Here is a 13,429-nt window from a genome sequence, read left to right as displayed (position 1 = left end):
ACCTTCATCCCCTGGTGAAGGGGAAGGAATGCAGTGGTTCACGGCTGCACCTCACATGGATTGACAGGGCAGGGCATGACAGAACTCCCTGTATTGATTGCTGGGTGGATGCAGGTGTTCCTAAGCCTACAATTTGAAACTGAAATTGCATGTAAATGTGTTTTTACCATGGCATAAACATGTACATATGTATGTGAAAAGAAGGCAGCATGTGTTTGGGGTTTTTACCTCGGATTCCTTCCCAGGACTTTGAAGGTCACTGTGAGATGAAGACGTGGATCCTCCATTCAGCTGTGGGAAATGGAAACATTAGCTCAGGTTGTGCGGGGGCAGGAACAATAAAAGCCAATAACCACGTGGGGACAAACCTCACAGTCAGCCCCCAGGGATGATGGCACATGCAGGGTGCCATTCCTAGGGAAAAGGCACAAACAGGGCTGAGCCCAGCCTTGTGCAAGCCTGAAATTAAAGCTACAGCAGGATGCAATTCTAATTAGCCAGCAGCAGCTAATTGAGCTCAGTGAGCCTCAGCAATGCTCAGAGGTTCCCTCTGCTCTGAGGCAACCCGGGAGCAGGCGGGGACTCACCTGCATCTGTGCAGATCCATTCGTCATGGGCTGAGGCACCACACCTGCAGACCGGGCAGAGGAAACACAGTGAGTGCACTCATGGGGACTGCTGGGCTGGGCTCCATGCAGGGGCTGCAGTCCCAACATGGCCCCAGAAGCCCTGCGTGCCCCCTGCCCTGGGGCTTCAGCCAGACCCAGCGTGCGCCCCCCAGAACCATGTTCTTCTGCAATCCCAACCTTATTTGATTGCACCCTGTTTTCATTAGAAGAAAGCCCCTTCCAGGAGGGGGACTAAACCTAAACTTCCTAAGCTGCACTCCCAGTGTACTCCCATTTTTGACAGTGAAATCACTTTTCCTGGGAATTGTTTAATCGGAAATCTTACAGACCAGCCCAACATTCTTTGCTGAAATCAGCATCTTGTTGGTGTTGCAACAGCATGTGGCAAGTTCATGGACCTTGGCATATTATTGCCCACTTCCAATAATTTGTGTTAATCATGTTCCATACAATGGCAAATTCAATGCAGATGAGCTGCCAGTTCCCACAACCAAGTCACTGCTCAAGGCAGTCTGGGACAGATGAGACACAGTGCTACAGATGTGCTAATTGTGACAGGGTTAGTGACTGAATTATACTTAGCACAAAGACTTCCTGGGGGCACAGACCCCATTCTGTGCTTCTCTGTCGCCCCAGTGGGACCCTGAGCAGCCCCAGCCTACAGCAGCCAAGCAGACCACACCACTGCGTGCACTCATTGTGCAACACAGCACCCAGTGAAGCAAGAGCAGCACTCGGTGCCAGAGCAGCTTGCAACTGCAGCAACCTAGGGTTTCTAACTTACAGCTCTGCAGCCATTGTGCATCATAGCATCAGTAAGGTTGGAAAAGACCTCCAAGATAACTAAGCCCATCCCCACCTCATCCCACTGTGCCTACTGACCAGATCCTTCAGTGCCACATCTCCACAGTTTTTATCACCTCCAGGGACAGTGACCCCACCACTCCCTGGGCAGCAGTGCCAGTGTCTGAGCACTCTTTCAGAGAAGAAATGTTTCCCAATATCCAGCCTGAACCTTCCCTAGCACAACACAAGGCCATACCTCTCATTCTATCGCTGTTACCTGGGAGAAGAGGCTGACTTCCCCCTCACTACACCCCCATCCTCCTGGTGCAGGAGCAGGGAGCCAGCGCCCGGCACTCACGCACCCACCCGCATGGCCCTGGCTGTGTCCCTGCTGCTGAGAACAAGGGTTCCTTTGTGCTCATGCCAGCAGACAGGGCTCACACCGCTCCTCCTCGAGCCCACTCGGAGGATCTGACACCACTCTCACCTCTCAGAACGCTTTGACTCTATTTCTCTGAACCAATCTTCCCACGGAGCACCTGACCGAGCTTGGGTTGGATGGTGACAGGGTGTGGAGTGGACAGACTGCTTTCCCTGCCAGGTTCCAGCAGCAAGGGAAACATTCCCTGCAGCAGACATCTGTGTGATCGCTGCTGCGTGAAGCCCTTCTCTGCGCGTGCACATGGGGGCTTCTCCGCACTTCTCTCTGCACCCTCAGGCTCCTTTGCCAGGGTCATCACGCCCTGCAGCCCCACAGCAGTGTTCTGCTCTCAGACTCCAAGCAGTCCTGGGATGTGCCGCCAGCACAGCATCCCCACATCTGGACCACTTGCACCAAGTGCTGCTGCACCCATCGCCACCTCCCACAGCATCGTCACCCCACAGCCGCCTTCTGGCAGCCAGTCCCTATGTTAATTATTCACGGTGTAAAAATAATGAGTTGTTTTGTGGCTGGGAGTATTCTCACTGTTTATAAATAGCTGGGTGGTGCTCAGGAAACCACTCAGGGATGAGACAAGGGAAACATGACTCTGTCACTCCTGAAATCCCACCCGTGTCCTGGTGAGTCACGGGGGCAGAACCGGGCTCTCACCTTTGGTGTGCTCCTCGGTGGGGGTCACCCCCAGCTTCTTGAAGTACTCATCTGTCTCAGGGTCCACCACCAACAACCTGGCTTCGCTCTCTCTGGCTTTGATATGAGACACCACTTCTGAGTGCCGCAGCCCCTCCACGTTTATCCCATTCACCTGCAAAGCAGCAGCATCAAGCGGTAGCAGAGACATCCCTGACATCCCCAACATCCCCAAAAACTTCTGCACATGCTCCATCTGTTCACTGCAGGAAGTTGGCCAGATGACCTTTAAAGGTCCATCCCAACTCAAAGGATTCTATGGTTCTATCTCCTGAACTCCACTGGGCCTCCAGGCTCTGCCACCTCCTGACCTACACGAGCGCTCAGGACCATGCTGATTCCCTTCTAATGACTTCACCTTCAATTTGCTCCCAAAACCTCATCCTGCCTGAGCTCATCTGGGTGTCCCTCTCCAACAAGAGAGGATATCCCGTGTCCCAGTGGCCAGGCAGAGCACGGTGCTTGTCTGTTCCTGATGCACTGACTCATTTTCCCTTCACCGCACGCGACCTGGGAGCCACCGGCGGACGGGATTTCTCCTCCCAGGCAGAAAGAGAACAATTGTGATTTCTAGGCATTGTTTGTACTCAGAAATGAACACACCCATTGCCTGAGGGTGGCGCAGCCCCTGCAGTGCCGGCACTTAGACTGCAGGAGACAGAGTCTCAAGGAGCCAGCCCAGCTTGTAGCCATGCTCCATCCTCACCAGCACCCCATAGTCACCCCAATGGCATCCCATGGTCATCCCATCATCACCACCCTTTCACCCCAAAGGCACCCCAGTCCTGCCTCAGGGTTCACCCTGTCTACACTGACCCATAGGGGGACCCCAAAGGGGGCTGCCCCTGCTCTCCCACCCCAACACTGTACAGCAGGGCTGGGAGCATCAATTATTTATCAGAGCCCCAAAGAGCTGGAGCGGGGGGGATCAGGTTTCCGAGCTCTCCAACTCACCCCTTGCTGCTTTGTGTGTGCTGGGCACTCGACCAAGGGATGATAAATAAATAACAAAATCCCTCGCTGCTATTAACCACAGCCATGGGTGTACCAACCCCAGCATTAAATCGCCACGGTGCTGGGACAGAGCCAGGCTGGGGGCACGGTGTGGTGCCCAGCTGGGAACAAGTGCTGTCTGTCCATCTGTCCATGCTGCTTTGAATGGGGGAACTCATTCTTCAGTAAAAACACCAAGAGACAAACAAGGCGAGGGGAGGGTGATTCTGTGCAACATCAAAAATTCTGTTGTTCAGCCCTAAGCAGACAGGAAATCGCTTCCAAGAGCGGTTTTTCCCCCCCATCTTTCACAATCCCATGCTTTAGGATCTCTCTGCCAAGTGTTTTCCCTGGCTCCAAGCTCCTGCCTTGCCCAGCAGCATGATGGATCTGATGGAAAAGGGCACGGGACTGGGGCTGGATTCAGCATCACGCTTCCCAGATGAGCATCACATCCCTTCTGCACTCCATCTCCAGGAGGACCCCGTTGGTAGGACCCAAAAACCCAACAAAAGGGCCTCAAAGCACCGTGCTGCATGTGAGGTTACCTCCACCAGGCGGTCCTGGGGCCGCAGGCCTGCTCTGGATGCTGGTGAGTCGGGGTCAACCGAGCGGATGAACTGCCCTGGGCGGGACTTCTCACTGTGCAGGTTGAAGCCATAACCATTGGGGCCTTTCTTCAGGTGGCAGAGGCGTGGACACAGCTCTTTCTGTCCGTTTAAATCCTGATTTTAAAAAGAAAGAGGATGGGGGAGGGATGATAAGATATTGTGTTGGATTTATAGGCTTGGTTTTGTTCCGAATCAGAATTAAGTTGAGAAGGAAGCAACATATCTGCACACCATCCCCTCCTTCCAGCTCAACAGGGACAGGTTAACAAATGGATTTCCTCTCATTGAGTTTATTTTAGAAAACTGATTGTCCAAAACCATTCCAGAGAAATTGAAACAACAACAACAAAAAATGCATTTCCTCAGCCAACAGCAGCCCAGACCCACCCACCCCACCCAGGGCTGCCACCCCACCACCACCTTAACCCCCAGCACTGATTGATGGCAGCACCATGCCTGGCTCCCAGCGACTCCAGCATGGCTCAAGGTTTTGTCCTCACCTTGCTACTGGTCCCTCCCTGCAGGGATGCTCTGAGCAAGCTGGTTGATGCCCAGATCTGGAGCTGTATCCTTGGCCACCATGGGGATGGACAGCCCTGTCCTGCAACCAGCTCAAAAATGACCATGAATAACTGGGAGTACAGAGCACACTCTGTGCATGTTCCACCTGGAACCATGCAGCACAGCTGCTCTGCTGCCACTCAGCAGTGAGCCTATGGAAACACTGAGCTGGGCAGAGTGGGAAAGCCCTGCAGAAGTCTTGGCAGAGCAGCTGGGTCTTTGCAGAGGGGAAGCACCATCCCTGCACATGGTGCTACCCCAGGTGCCCGCAGCACATCCAGGCTGAGGTCACTACAAATATTAATGGCGCACATGAGGACTTCAGCGCTTCACCTCTATCATGCAAAATGTTTTATGGGTCCTTGGGGCTAAGAGGGAGCAGCACACAGCAGGTTTTATCCTTCTGCTGTTCTCGTGCACCAGGCACAGCAGCACAGCCATGTCCTGGGCAGGAGCTGCTCAGAAAATAGAAGTGCCTTTGGGTGATTTTTTTTTTGATCTGTGGTTTAAGAAAAACATTCCCATTTTAAATCTGCATGGAAAGCAACACTGCTCCCACCTGCTATCAGACCTCAGACATCTATCTATCGGGAGGACGATCTCTTACAACCTTTCATTTAAAATAACAATAAAAACATGTGAAATTTTCCCCAATGTTCCCAACTTGGCCAAAAAAAAAAAAATAAATAATGCTGGAAAAGACATCTCTATCCCCCAGCTAAAGGCAACTGGTAGAGGTGGGTGGGAACCTCCTTTGGGCACTTCTACCCAAGAAACACCCGGGGCTTCTTTCACCCTTATACATGCACTCAGCAGTGACCCCTCCACGCACATTTTCCCCAAAGGAAAAGCCCCCATACAGCACACACGGTGCACAGCACTCGGGGCTCACTGCAGGCTCAGCCCTGCGTTCCCATGCCCCTACACTGTGGGTTCAACCCATCTGCAAACACTTCCAGCTCTGCAGCAGCTGAGGAAAACAGGAAATGATTCAATGCTGGAGCGGGTTCGGTGTGACCTCAAGGGATGCGCAGGGCTCCCAGCGCTGGGAACAGAGGCTGCAGAAAGGAACACGTCCAGAATCACCTACTGGCGCTTAGAAATTACCTTTAAGAGCCATTTTACTTCAGTTTTAAGGAGTCATGGCTACAGCAGCAGTTCCAAAGCACCAAACAGTCACCAAACGAGCACAGTGCCACTGGGCTCCACCAGCGTCATCCCTAAGATAAACTGCACAGAAGCTGCTTGGAAGAGGATGTCTGCAGCAGCTTTGTGGGGTACCCAGCACTGTGCCCTGCATGGGCACGCTCTGCTCCCACCACCATGTCCTGAAGCCAAGATCCACCACTGAGATGATTCAAAATCTTTCCCATTTCAGCCCCAGCATCAGCTCCAGAACTTCCCAGGATTGCCTGTCTGAGTGCTGTCACTGCTCCCAGAGCTCCCAGCTGTGGCTGTCTGCAGCTGCTGGAATCCACAGGGCTCCAACAAACCCCTCTCTGGGTATGAGCAAACCCAAGTTCCCCCTGCTCAGCCTCAAGCACACAATGAAGCTCTCTGCCCCGATGGACTCTGTTCCTCCTGCCAGCTCTGCTATTCAGTCTCTTCACAACTTGTGCTAACATTTCCCTGTTAGGAAGATGTTTCCTGAGCTCCCAGGGGGTTCCGCCTTTGGGACACCCCAACCACACTCCCACCTGACCCCAAAGTCCTGCAGACGCTCTGCTCCTTCCCATGGCTGCGCTCACACACTGCAAAACCAACAAAAAATGACTTTGTATTTCTCTCCTTGCATGCAATCAGCAATCTTCTTTGAGGGTATCCAGATGCTACAGCACCCACTAATCTCACACGCGGGATTAAAAAGCCATGGATGTCACATTTGCCCTACATTGCTGCTCCATGCACACACCCACTGGTGCGGATGTGTCCGTGCAGATAAGAGCTGCACCAACACGAAGCTGCAGTGCCACAGTTCCAGGCACACCACCACCATACCAGAAGGAAGCCGTGCAAGCCAGCTCCATTAAAAAGGTACAAACAAGACATTAAGTAACAATGAAACACTTCCAATTAAAAATAATAATAATCTGTTTGGGCATTGCCAGTTCTCATTATTTTATTGCAGCACCTGCTGTTTCCGGAATTACCATCCCCAAGTTTGGACCAAGGGTTGTGGGAGAAGCATCCCACCCTGCAACGAAACCTGTCTGCCCCATGGAACTCCCGGAACCCATCATGCCTTCATGCAATGAGGCTCACCCTGCTGGGATGCTCAGAATTGAGCACTGGTTTAGCATCACCCTCCAGCCGCCCAAGTTTTGTGGGTGAACACTAAAGACTAAAATCCCTTACAAAGCCACATTATAGGGGTTATTCCAGGAATACTGCATTGGATCCAGCATGAATGCAGAGCTGTCCTGGACAGGAGAATGAGGATGGAGCACACGCACATCACTCCCATGAAAAAGGGACAAAATGATGGAGCTCCTCAGTACCAGGGTGCCCCAGCATGAGCCCCCAGCCCTACACCCACCCCAGCTCAAGGTCACTGCTGTTTATCTGGTGCAGCCACACCATCCCCAAGTACTGCTATAGGAACTGGATACCCTCCAAGTGCAGATCACCCCGCGACATATCCAGCTTTTCCACCTCTGCATCAGTGGAGTTGGAGAAAACACAGGCAGGATCACTCCTGCCTAATTTACATTGCTCACATACTTTCTTTCAAGCCAGCTCCCATGGCGTTTCCTCTCCTTTTGCACACAGTTTTGGGCAGAAAACGGCCCCTTTGCTTGCCTGCTTTGCTCTCACTCCGGGTGACAGTATCAACATTGGGAGATGCCATGAAGGGGAGAACCCAAAGCAGCAAGGGCTCAGGGCTGCAGCACATGGAACAACAGCACAGGGTTCCCGGGCACAGCATCCCCAGGTCCGCTCACTCTCTGTCCCTGCTATCAGCAGGGGTTTGTTGCTCAGCTTTGGGAAGTACAGGGACAGGGTGCTGCAGGGCTCCCTGAACCCCTTGACAGCCCCAGATGTAACCTGGGGTGCTGGAGGCTCCCTGCAGCCGCACGTTTCACCCAGCTTCATCCCACAGCCCTGGAGGCAGCCAGAGCCAAACACAGCTCCAGATGTTGGTGGAAAGCTATAAATAACAAGGGGAAGGAGGGAGGGCCAGTTGGATGTCAGTCCCATGGAAGCACAGCAGATGTTCCCCCCCCATGGTGCCGGGGAGGAGCTGGGACGTGTGGGCTGCTTGGAAAGGCTTTGGAGAGGAAAGTGGCATTTCCAACACCCAGAGGTGCCACAGCCACAAGGTTCACTTTACTGGCTCTAATTGAAAGGTTTTTCAGCCAGGAGACTGCTGCTCTCTCTCAGGCCAGGAATAACCCCAGGGCAGGAACAGCTCAGCCTCCACACAGTAATCACTCTGCTGCCATTTTTATACAGCCATAGCCCTAATTACCACCCTGCTCATCACCCAAGGTGTCCTGGTTCAGACAGGCACAGCCAGGAGTGAAAAATCTCACTTTGTTCTGCAACCCAGACCCAGCAGCTGACTGACAGTTGCTTTACAACTGTTTCCTTAAAGCGTCCTCCCCACACACTGCAGCCAGGAGAAAGTTCTGTGCATTCCCCAGAGGACGAACATCAACTGGAAGGCACAAAATGCTGAAGGAACGATGCACAATGGGTACAGCAGCGCTAATGGCACCCCAAAATTGCAGTCCCTCGGCCCAAAACAGTGCTGAGAGCAAATAGGCAGAGACCTAAAAATGTCCCAAATCAGCCAGCTGCCACCACAAAACCTGGACATCTCTGCCACCATGCATCTCAAAGAGGTGGAGACAAGCAGTGTGACCCCAGGATGCAATGTCCCCATCTCTGCCAGCCCCACAGCTTTGTCACCGCTGCCCCAAAGCGCAGAACAACACCACTGCCAGCACCAAACATGAGCTCCAGGCTTCTGCAAAGCATCACAATTGCTTCCATTATTCAAATTGCTTCAATTATCTCAATTGCACCAGCTGGGTTGGAGCGATAGAAGCACCAAAATTTTTATTTATTTATTTATTTATTTTAAGGGCAAAAGTCATTATACAGATTTGCACTATTTTCTTTAACATCATTCCTCCTGCAAGCAGCCCTGCAGCAGGCAGGTGCTCGAGGAACTCGGTTCTGACAGTGCTGCTCTGGGCGCTGAGCACACAAATGAGGCACAGAGCCGGCTGGATGCTGCCCAACGCACAGCACAAAGGGAGCAAACGAGCATCGCAGGCAGGCTCACAGACAGCAAAGTGATTACAATTAGCAGTGGATAGCATCCAATCCGGGTACTCAGCAGGACCTACAGCCAAGCTGCAGCTGATAGCAGAATTTGGATATTTTTGGTGAGTCAGGTCTCGGCTCCTATCAGGACTGCTGCAGTAGAGAAAGCACTGAGGTCAGAGAGGTGACAGCACTGTCCCTATCCAACTGCATATGAGGACTAACAGCCAGCTCAGCGCACAGCCACAAAGCCCCGGAGCAGGTTTGTCCTTCACCTGGTCCTGCTCTGGCCTCGGGCACAGCCCTGCAAGGATGGGATGAGCCATGTACCGAGCACTGCAGGCAGGACAACCATGTGCAGCACAAGCACTCTGGTTCAGCGCAAAGCCCCTAAGCCTCAGCTGCTCAGGGCTGCATGTTGCTGTAAGATAACGCTCCCTGCGCCTGCCAGCCCTGACCCTGCCAGCTCTCGAGAGCAGAGGCAGTGCCAAAATGCTGCGCTTCCTCGAGAGCAGTGGGCACCTCACTAAGATCAGCACCACGCTGTGCATCACCCTCCCCAAGCCATGCTCTGCAGCACCCAGGTCTCCCCTGAGCTGCACCATGCTATAACACAGAGCTGAGCCCTGGCCACAGCCCCTCCTGGGGCACCCATGGTCCCCTCAGAAAACACCAAGCAGGAGGGAATATAAGCAAGATGCAAAGGGCAGAGGAAGTGGTGGAGCCTCAGCCCTGCTGTGACAGTGCTGCCAGACTCAGGCACCCCATGGGCATCTCACACCAGGGAGAACGATGGGGAGAGCATCCTGCTGGCAGCCTGCCTTCCACCCACGTGTCACCTCCCTGTAACTTGCTGCCAAAGAAACAAGGCCATGGCCTCACTGAGTGCTGATGCCCTAAGCAGCAGGGTTAAGCCTGGATTCACTTCTCTCCATACCCCCCAGCATTGCTCTGCAGCACAACAAATTCCCACACAGCACAGGGCATGCAATGGGGGGCCACAGCCAGCATCCCCTGGTGATGGCCACATGTCCCCAGTAGGGACATGCCAGATAGGGACCCCAGGGCAACGCAGCTGCCCTATGCTGGGCACCACCATCCTCATCATGCGCCACGAGCTCAGTCCAGCCCTGCTGATACAAGTGCCAAGCACTGCAATCTCCATGTCATTTCTCAGGAATCCCTGCTAGCTGGGGAATTTCCCAGCAAGACGCTGCAAGATGCAGCCTTTTTCCCTCCCCCTTGGCTGGTGTTGGAGCAGATTCGGACACTGAGGGAACCCCTTCTCCCCCAGCACATGCATTCCCACCCGACGGGGCGGGTGCAGCAGCACGTGCTTGGCAGGGAGCAGCTGGCCCCAGTGGTGGAAGAAAAATGGAGGGGGCAGGACAGAGAAACAGAAAACGCCACGTGCATGTGTTTGCTTTCAGAGAGAGAAACTTTTCCAGTGCAATCTGCCAAGGAAACACACAGTCGGGAAGCCCGTGAGCTCCCTGCTCCAGAGGGGAATTGCTATAGGATAATAGGGCAGTAATGCAAGTCCTTGTGGGCTGGGAATGTATTCACAAAGAAAAACATGGGATCGACATTCCAGCAATACAGCAGAGCCAATGGAGCTGTGTCTGTGGGTAGGTGGAAGGCAAGGAGCAGTGGCTGCACTGTGCCAGGCTGAGGGAAGGGGGAAAATGTCTTTCCCACATCCTTCCCACACCCACCATAAACCCCCACTCTGTCCCAAAGCCCCACTGCCACCACATTTCCACGCCCCCAGCACCTCTCCACGTGCAGGCGATGGAGCACAGGCCTGCCACCTCACAGGGCAGAGCTCCAGCACATCCCACACGTGGGCTGAGATTGCTGACAGAGGAGCTGGGACAACAGCTCTTGCCAGAGCCACCCCCGTAAAAGCACCGACCTCACAGCATCAGCTGCCCTTTGGACTCCCTAGCTTCTCACCAAGGCCAAGTCTTGAGCAATCACTGCATCATTCATTAATGCTGACCCCGTTAAATGCCTTTAATAATCCCGGTCATTAGCAAGAATCCAGTCTTATCAGCTTTGTGCTCCCACTGCATGGGGGGAGCACTGGATGTCACCACGATGCCCCCAGCCCTGCAGTGAGCACATGCCCTGCAGTGACCACAACTGCTCAGGAAAACCCTCCTGGGAATGGCAGAGCTCCCATGTGATGCTGCAGGGGCTCACACCATACAATGGACACTGCAAGGCCACTCACTGCTAAACCCCAGTGCCTGCAAAACATTGCACAGGGCACGTCCCAGGGCTCCCATCCCTGTTGACCCCATGCAGCCTCCCCCAGCCTAGGGTAAAGCCAAAGGCAGGGCCATGGGTGCTGTTTGCAGCGCACCCCATGCCTGGTGCCCACTCCACAGCCCCAGTGCCCAGCCCCATGCACTGAGCAGGGGAACAGGCACTGCTCTGTGAGCTCCGGGAGCACCGGGGAAGTTCAATAGTTTACCACTAATATTTGTCTTGGCCAGGCGGCACAGATTGCTGGAGGAAACGGGGCAGGGGGAGGGCTCCCTACATCCTCTGCATTCCTTAGAATGAAAGTCAAGGCAGTACTGCAGCACCCATGCCGGGGGTTAGCCCAGTGGTAGGCTTTTTGGTTTTAAAAGCCATGCAATAAAATATCCTGGGGTGCAGCTCCCACGGAATGAGGCCCTTGGCTCTCTAACTACCCGCTCCTTCCCAAGCCCCACAGCTCATGGCTTTTGCACCAAACCTGCCCACAGCGGAGCTGGGCACACCACCCACATCCTAAGCTCTGACAGAGCCTCTCCTCCATGTCTGTAACCCAGCCTCTTCTGCAGTGATGTGAAGGGATGCAAGCTGTCACTAGCACTGGGACACAGGACTGAACTGAGAACTGACACAGTGGGGAACAAAGCTACTTCCCATACAGCTGCACCGCTCTGCTCCAAACCCACATTTTAAACCCAGCTCCAAATGGCAGCAGAAGATCATAGAAGGGCTGGGGTTGGAAACAACCTTAGCAATCACCTTTAAGGCTGCAGGGCGCCAAACGTTTATCACCACCAAGGCGGCCGTGCTGGGGCAGATAAGAGGCAGCTGTGGCACAGCCCTGCATGCCAGGCACGTGCAGCACAGGCACAAGGAGCCCCGATAACCACTAGTGCCAGCACCGGGCCCTGGCTGCAGGCAATGATAACCATGGAGAGGTGAGCACATGGTTCCCAGCAGCCCAGTGCTTGGCTGACACCATTTTCCCTCTCTGAATTCCCCTGCTGCAGGTTGCCTCTGTGGGAAGAGCAGAATAGAAATGAGAGCAGCAACAAAAACAGTCCCCCCAGGCATGGCCTGGGCTGGCAGAGAAGGGTGAGGGTTCTGGGATGCTCAGCAACCAATGCACAGCTTTTACTCCTGCCTTAGGGATGCCCCTCCAGCATACTGCACACACATCCCATCCCCAGGGCACACACAGCCCCTATATCAATGCAAGCCCTGTGCTCATACACAACTTCCAGGCAAGAGCAGGGCGCTTTTCTAGGCAAAGTACTATTCATCCTTCTTAGTACAAATTAGGGCTTGTCTTAATTAAATCCCGCTAACTGTGAGCACCCACAGGGCCAGAATTAACTGCTTTACCTGGGATGCTCTCTGGTTGCTCACGAGGGATGCTCAGCCTTAAGGGATGGGGAGCCACTGAGGCTGAATGCCATGCATGGTAGGAGCAGCTGAAGCCCCATGAGCCCCATCAGGCACTTGTGGGGTGATACAGTCCCATTCCCATGGAACACACCGGGGCAGGAGGTCAACCCACCAAGTAGTGAGCAGGGATTAGCCCACCCGCTGCCCTTTGTGCCGCTCATTTCTTCAAGGGGATTAAGCCCTGTAAATCCCTAAGAGGGTTTAGTGACATAACGCCACAGGACTCCTGCGGGGACAGGGGCTGCACTTAACAGGATTGGCAGCACCGAGGGTCTGTGTCAGAACCCCACCAACTCACCACTGCCCCATCCCCTCCATCTGCTGCACCACCACCTTGGGGAGCACAGCTCAGTGCCCTTCAACAGAGGGGAGGAGTGCACAAAGCCACCCCACATGCTGCTGCAGCACCAGTGTCCTTAGGAAATAGCCCTTTCCCTAGTGGTGACACTGCTTTGAGCGTAGCTTTCAGGATTCACTGCTAATGGATCTCTGCACTCACCCCATAACAGACTCGTGCACGACTTTAGTGGGAAAAAGAGAGACTTGGCCAAAAACCCAGCTCCAAGTCTGGCTACGGCTCAGGCGCATGCAGCAGTGGAACCAAAACACTGGGGGGTACAGGCAAGAGCAGCAGTGAAATTAAATTACAATATGGATCTTGCCAGAAATAATTGTGCCTACAATCCAGGTTTTAATTCCTTACATATAGAAATGCATGGACCAGGAGAAGCCCTGTGCTGATGAAGAGTTTA

General features: G+C 53.7%; 1 protein-coding gene across 3 annotated transcripts in view; it reads right to left on the bottom strand.

The window, feature by feature from the left end:
* The window catches only part of NHERF2 (NHERF family PDZ scaffold protein 2), a 28,051-nt gene that overhangs the window by 3,476 nt on the left and 11,146 nt on the right, over positions 1-13,429 (bottom strand). For all 3 annotated transcript variants that reach the window (XM_085237276.1, XM_085237275.1, XM_085237277.1), the window contains exons 3-6: positions 4,089-4,265; positions 2,509-2,662; positions 588-631; positions 229-291 (exon numbers count right to left, since the gene is read on the bottom strand). In XM_085237276.1, the coding sequence (XP_085093402.1) occupies positions 229-291; positions 588-631; positions 2,509-2,662; positions 4,089-4,265 (438 nt within the window). The remainder of the gene's footprint in view (positions 1-228; positions 292-587; positions 632-2,508; positions 2,663-4,088; positions 4,266-13,429) is intronic.

The sequence above is a fragment of the Meleagris gallopavo genome, chromosome 16 (assembly GCF_905368555.1).
Source record: "Meleagris gallopavo chromosome 16, MGAL_WU_HG_1.1, whole genome shotgun sequence".
Classification (NCBI taxonomy): domain Eukaryota; kingdom Metazoa; phylum Chordata; class Aves; order Galliformes; family Phasianidae; genus Meleagris; species Meleagris gallopavo.
The sequence above is the reverse complement of the archived record's forward strand: the minus strand, read 5'-3'. Positions and strand labels throughout refer to the sequence as shown.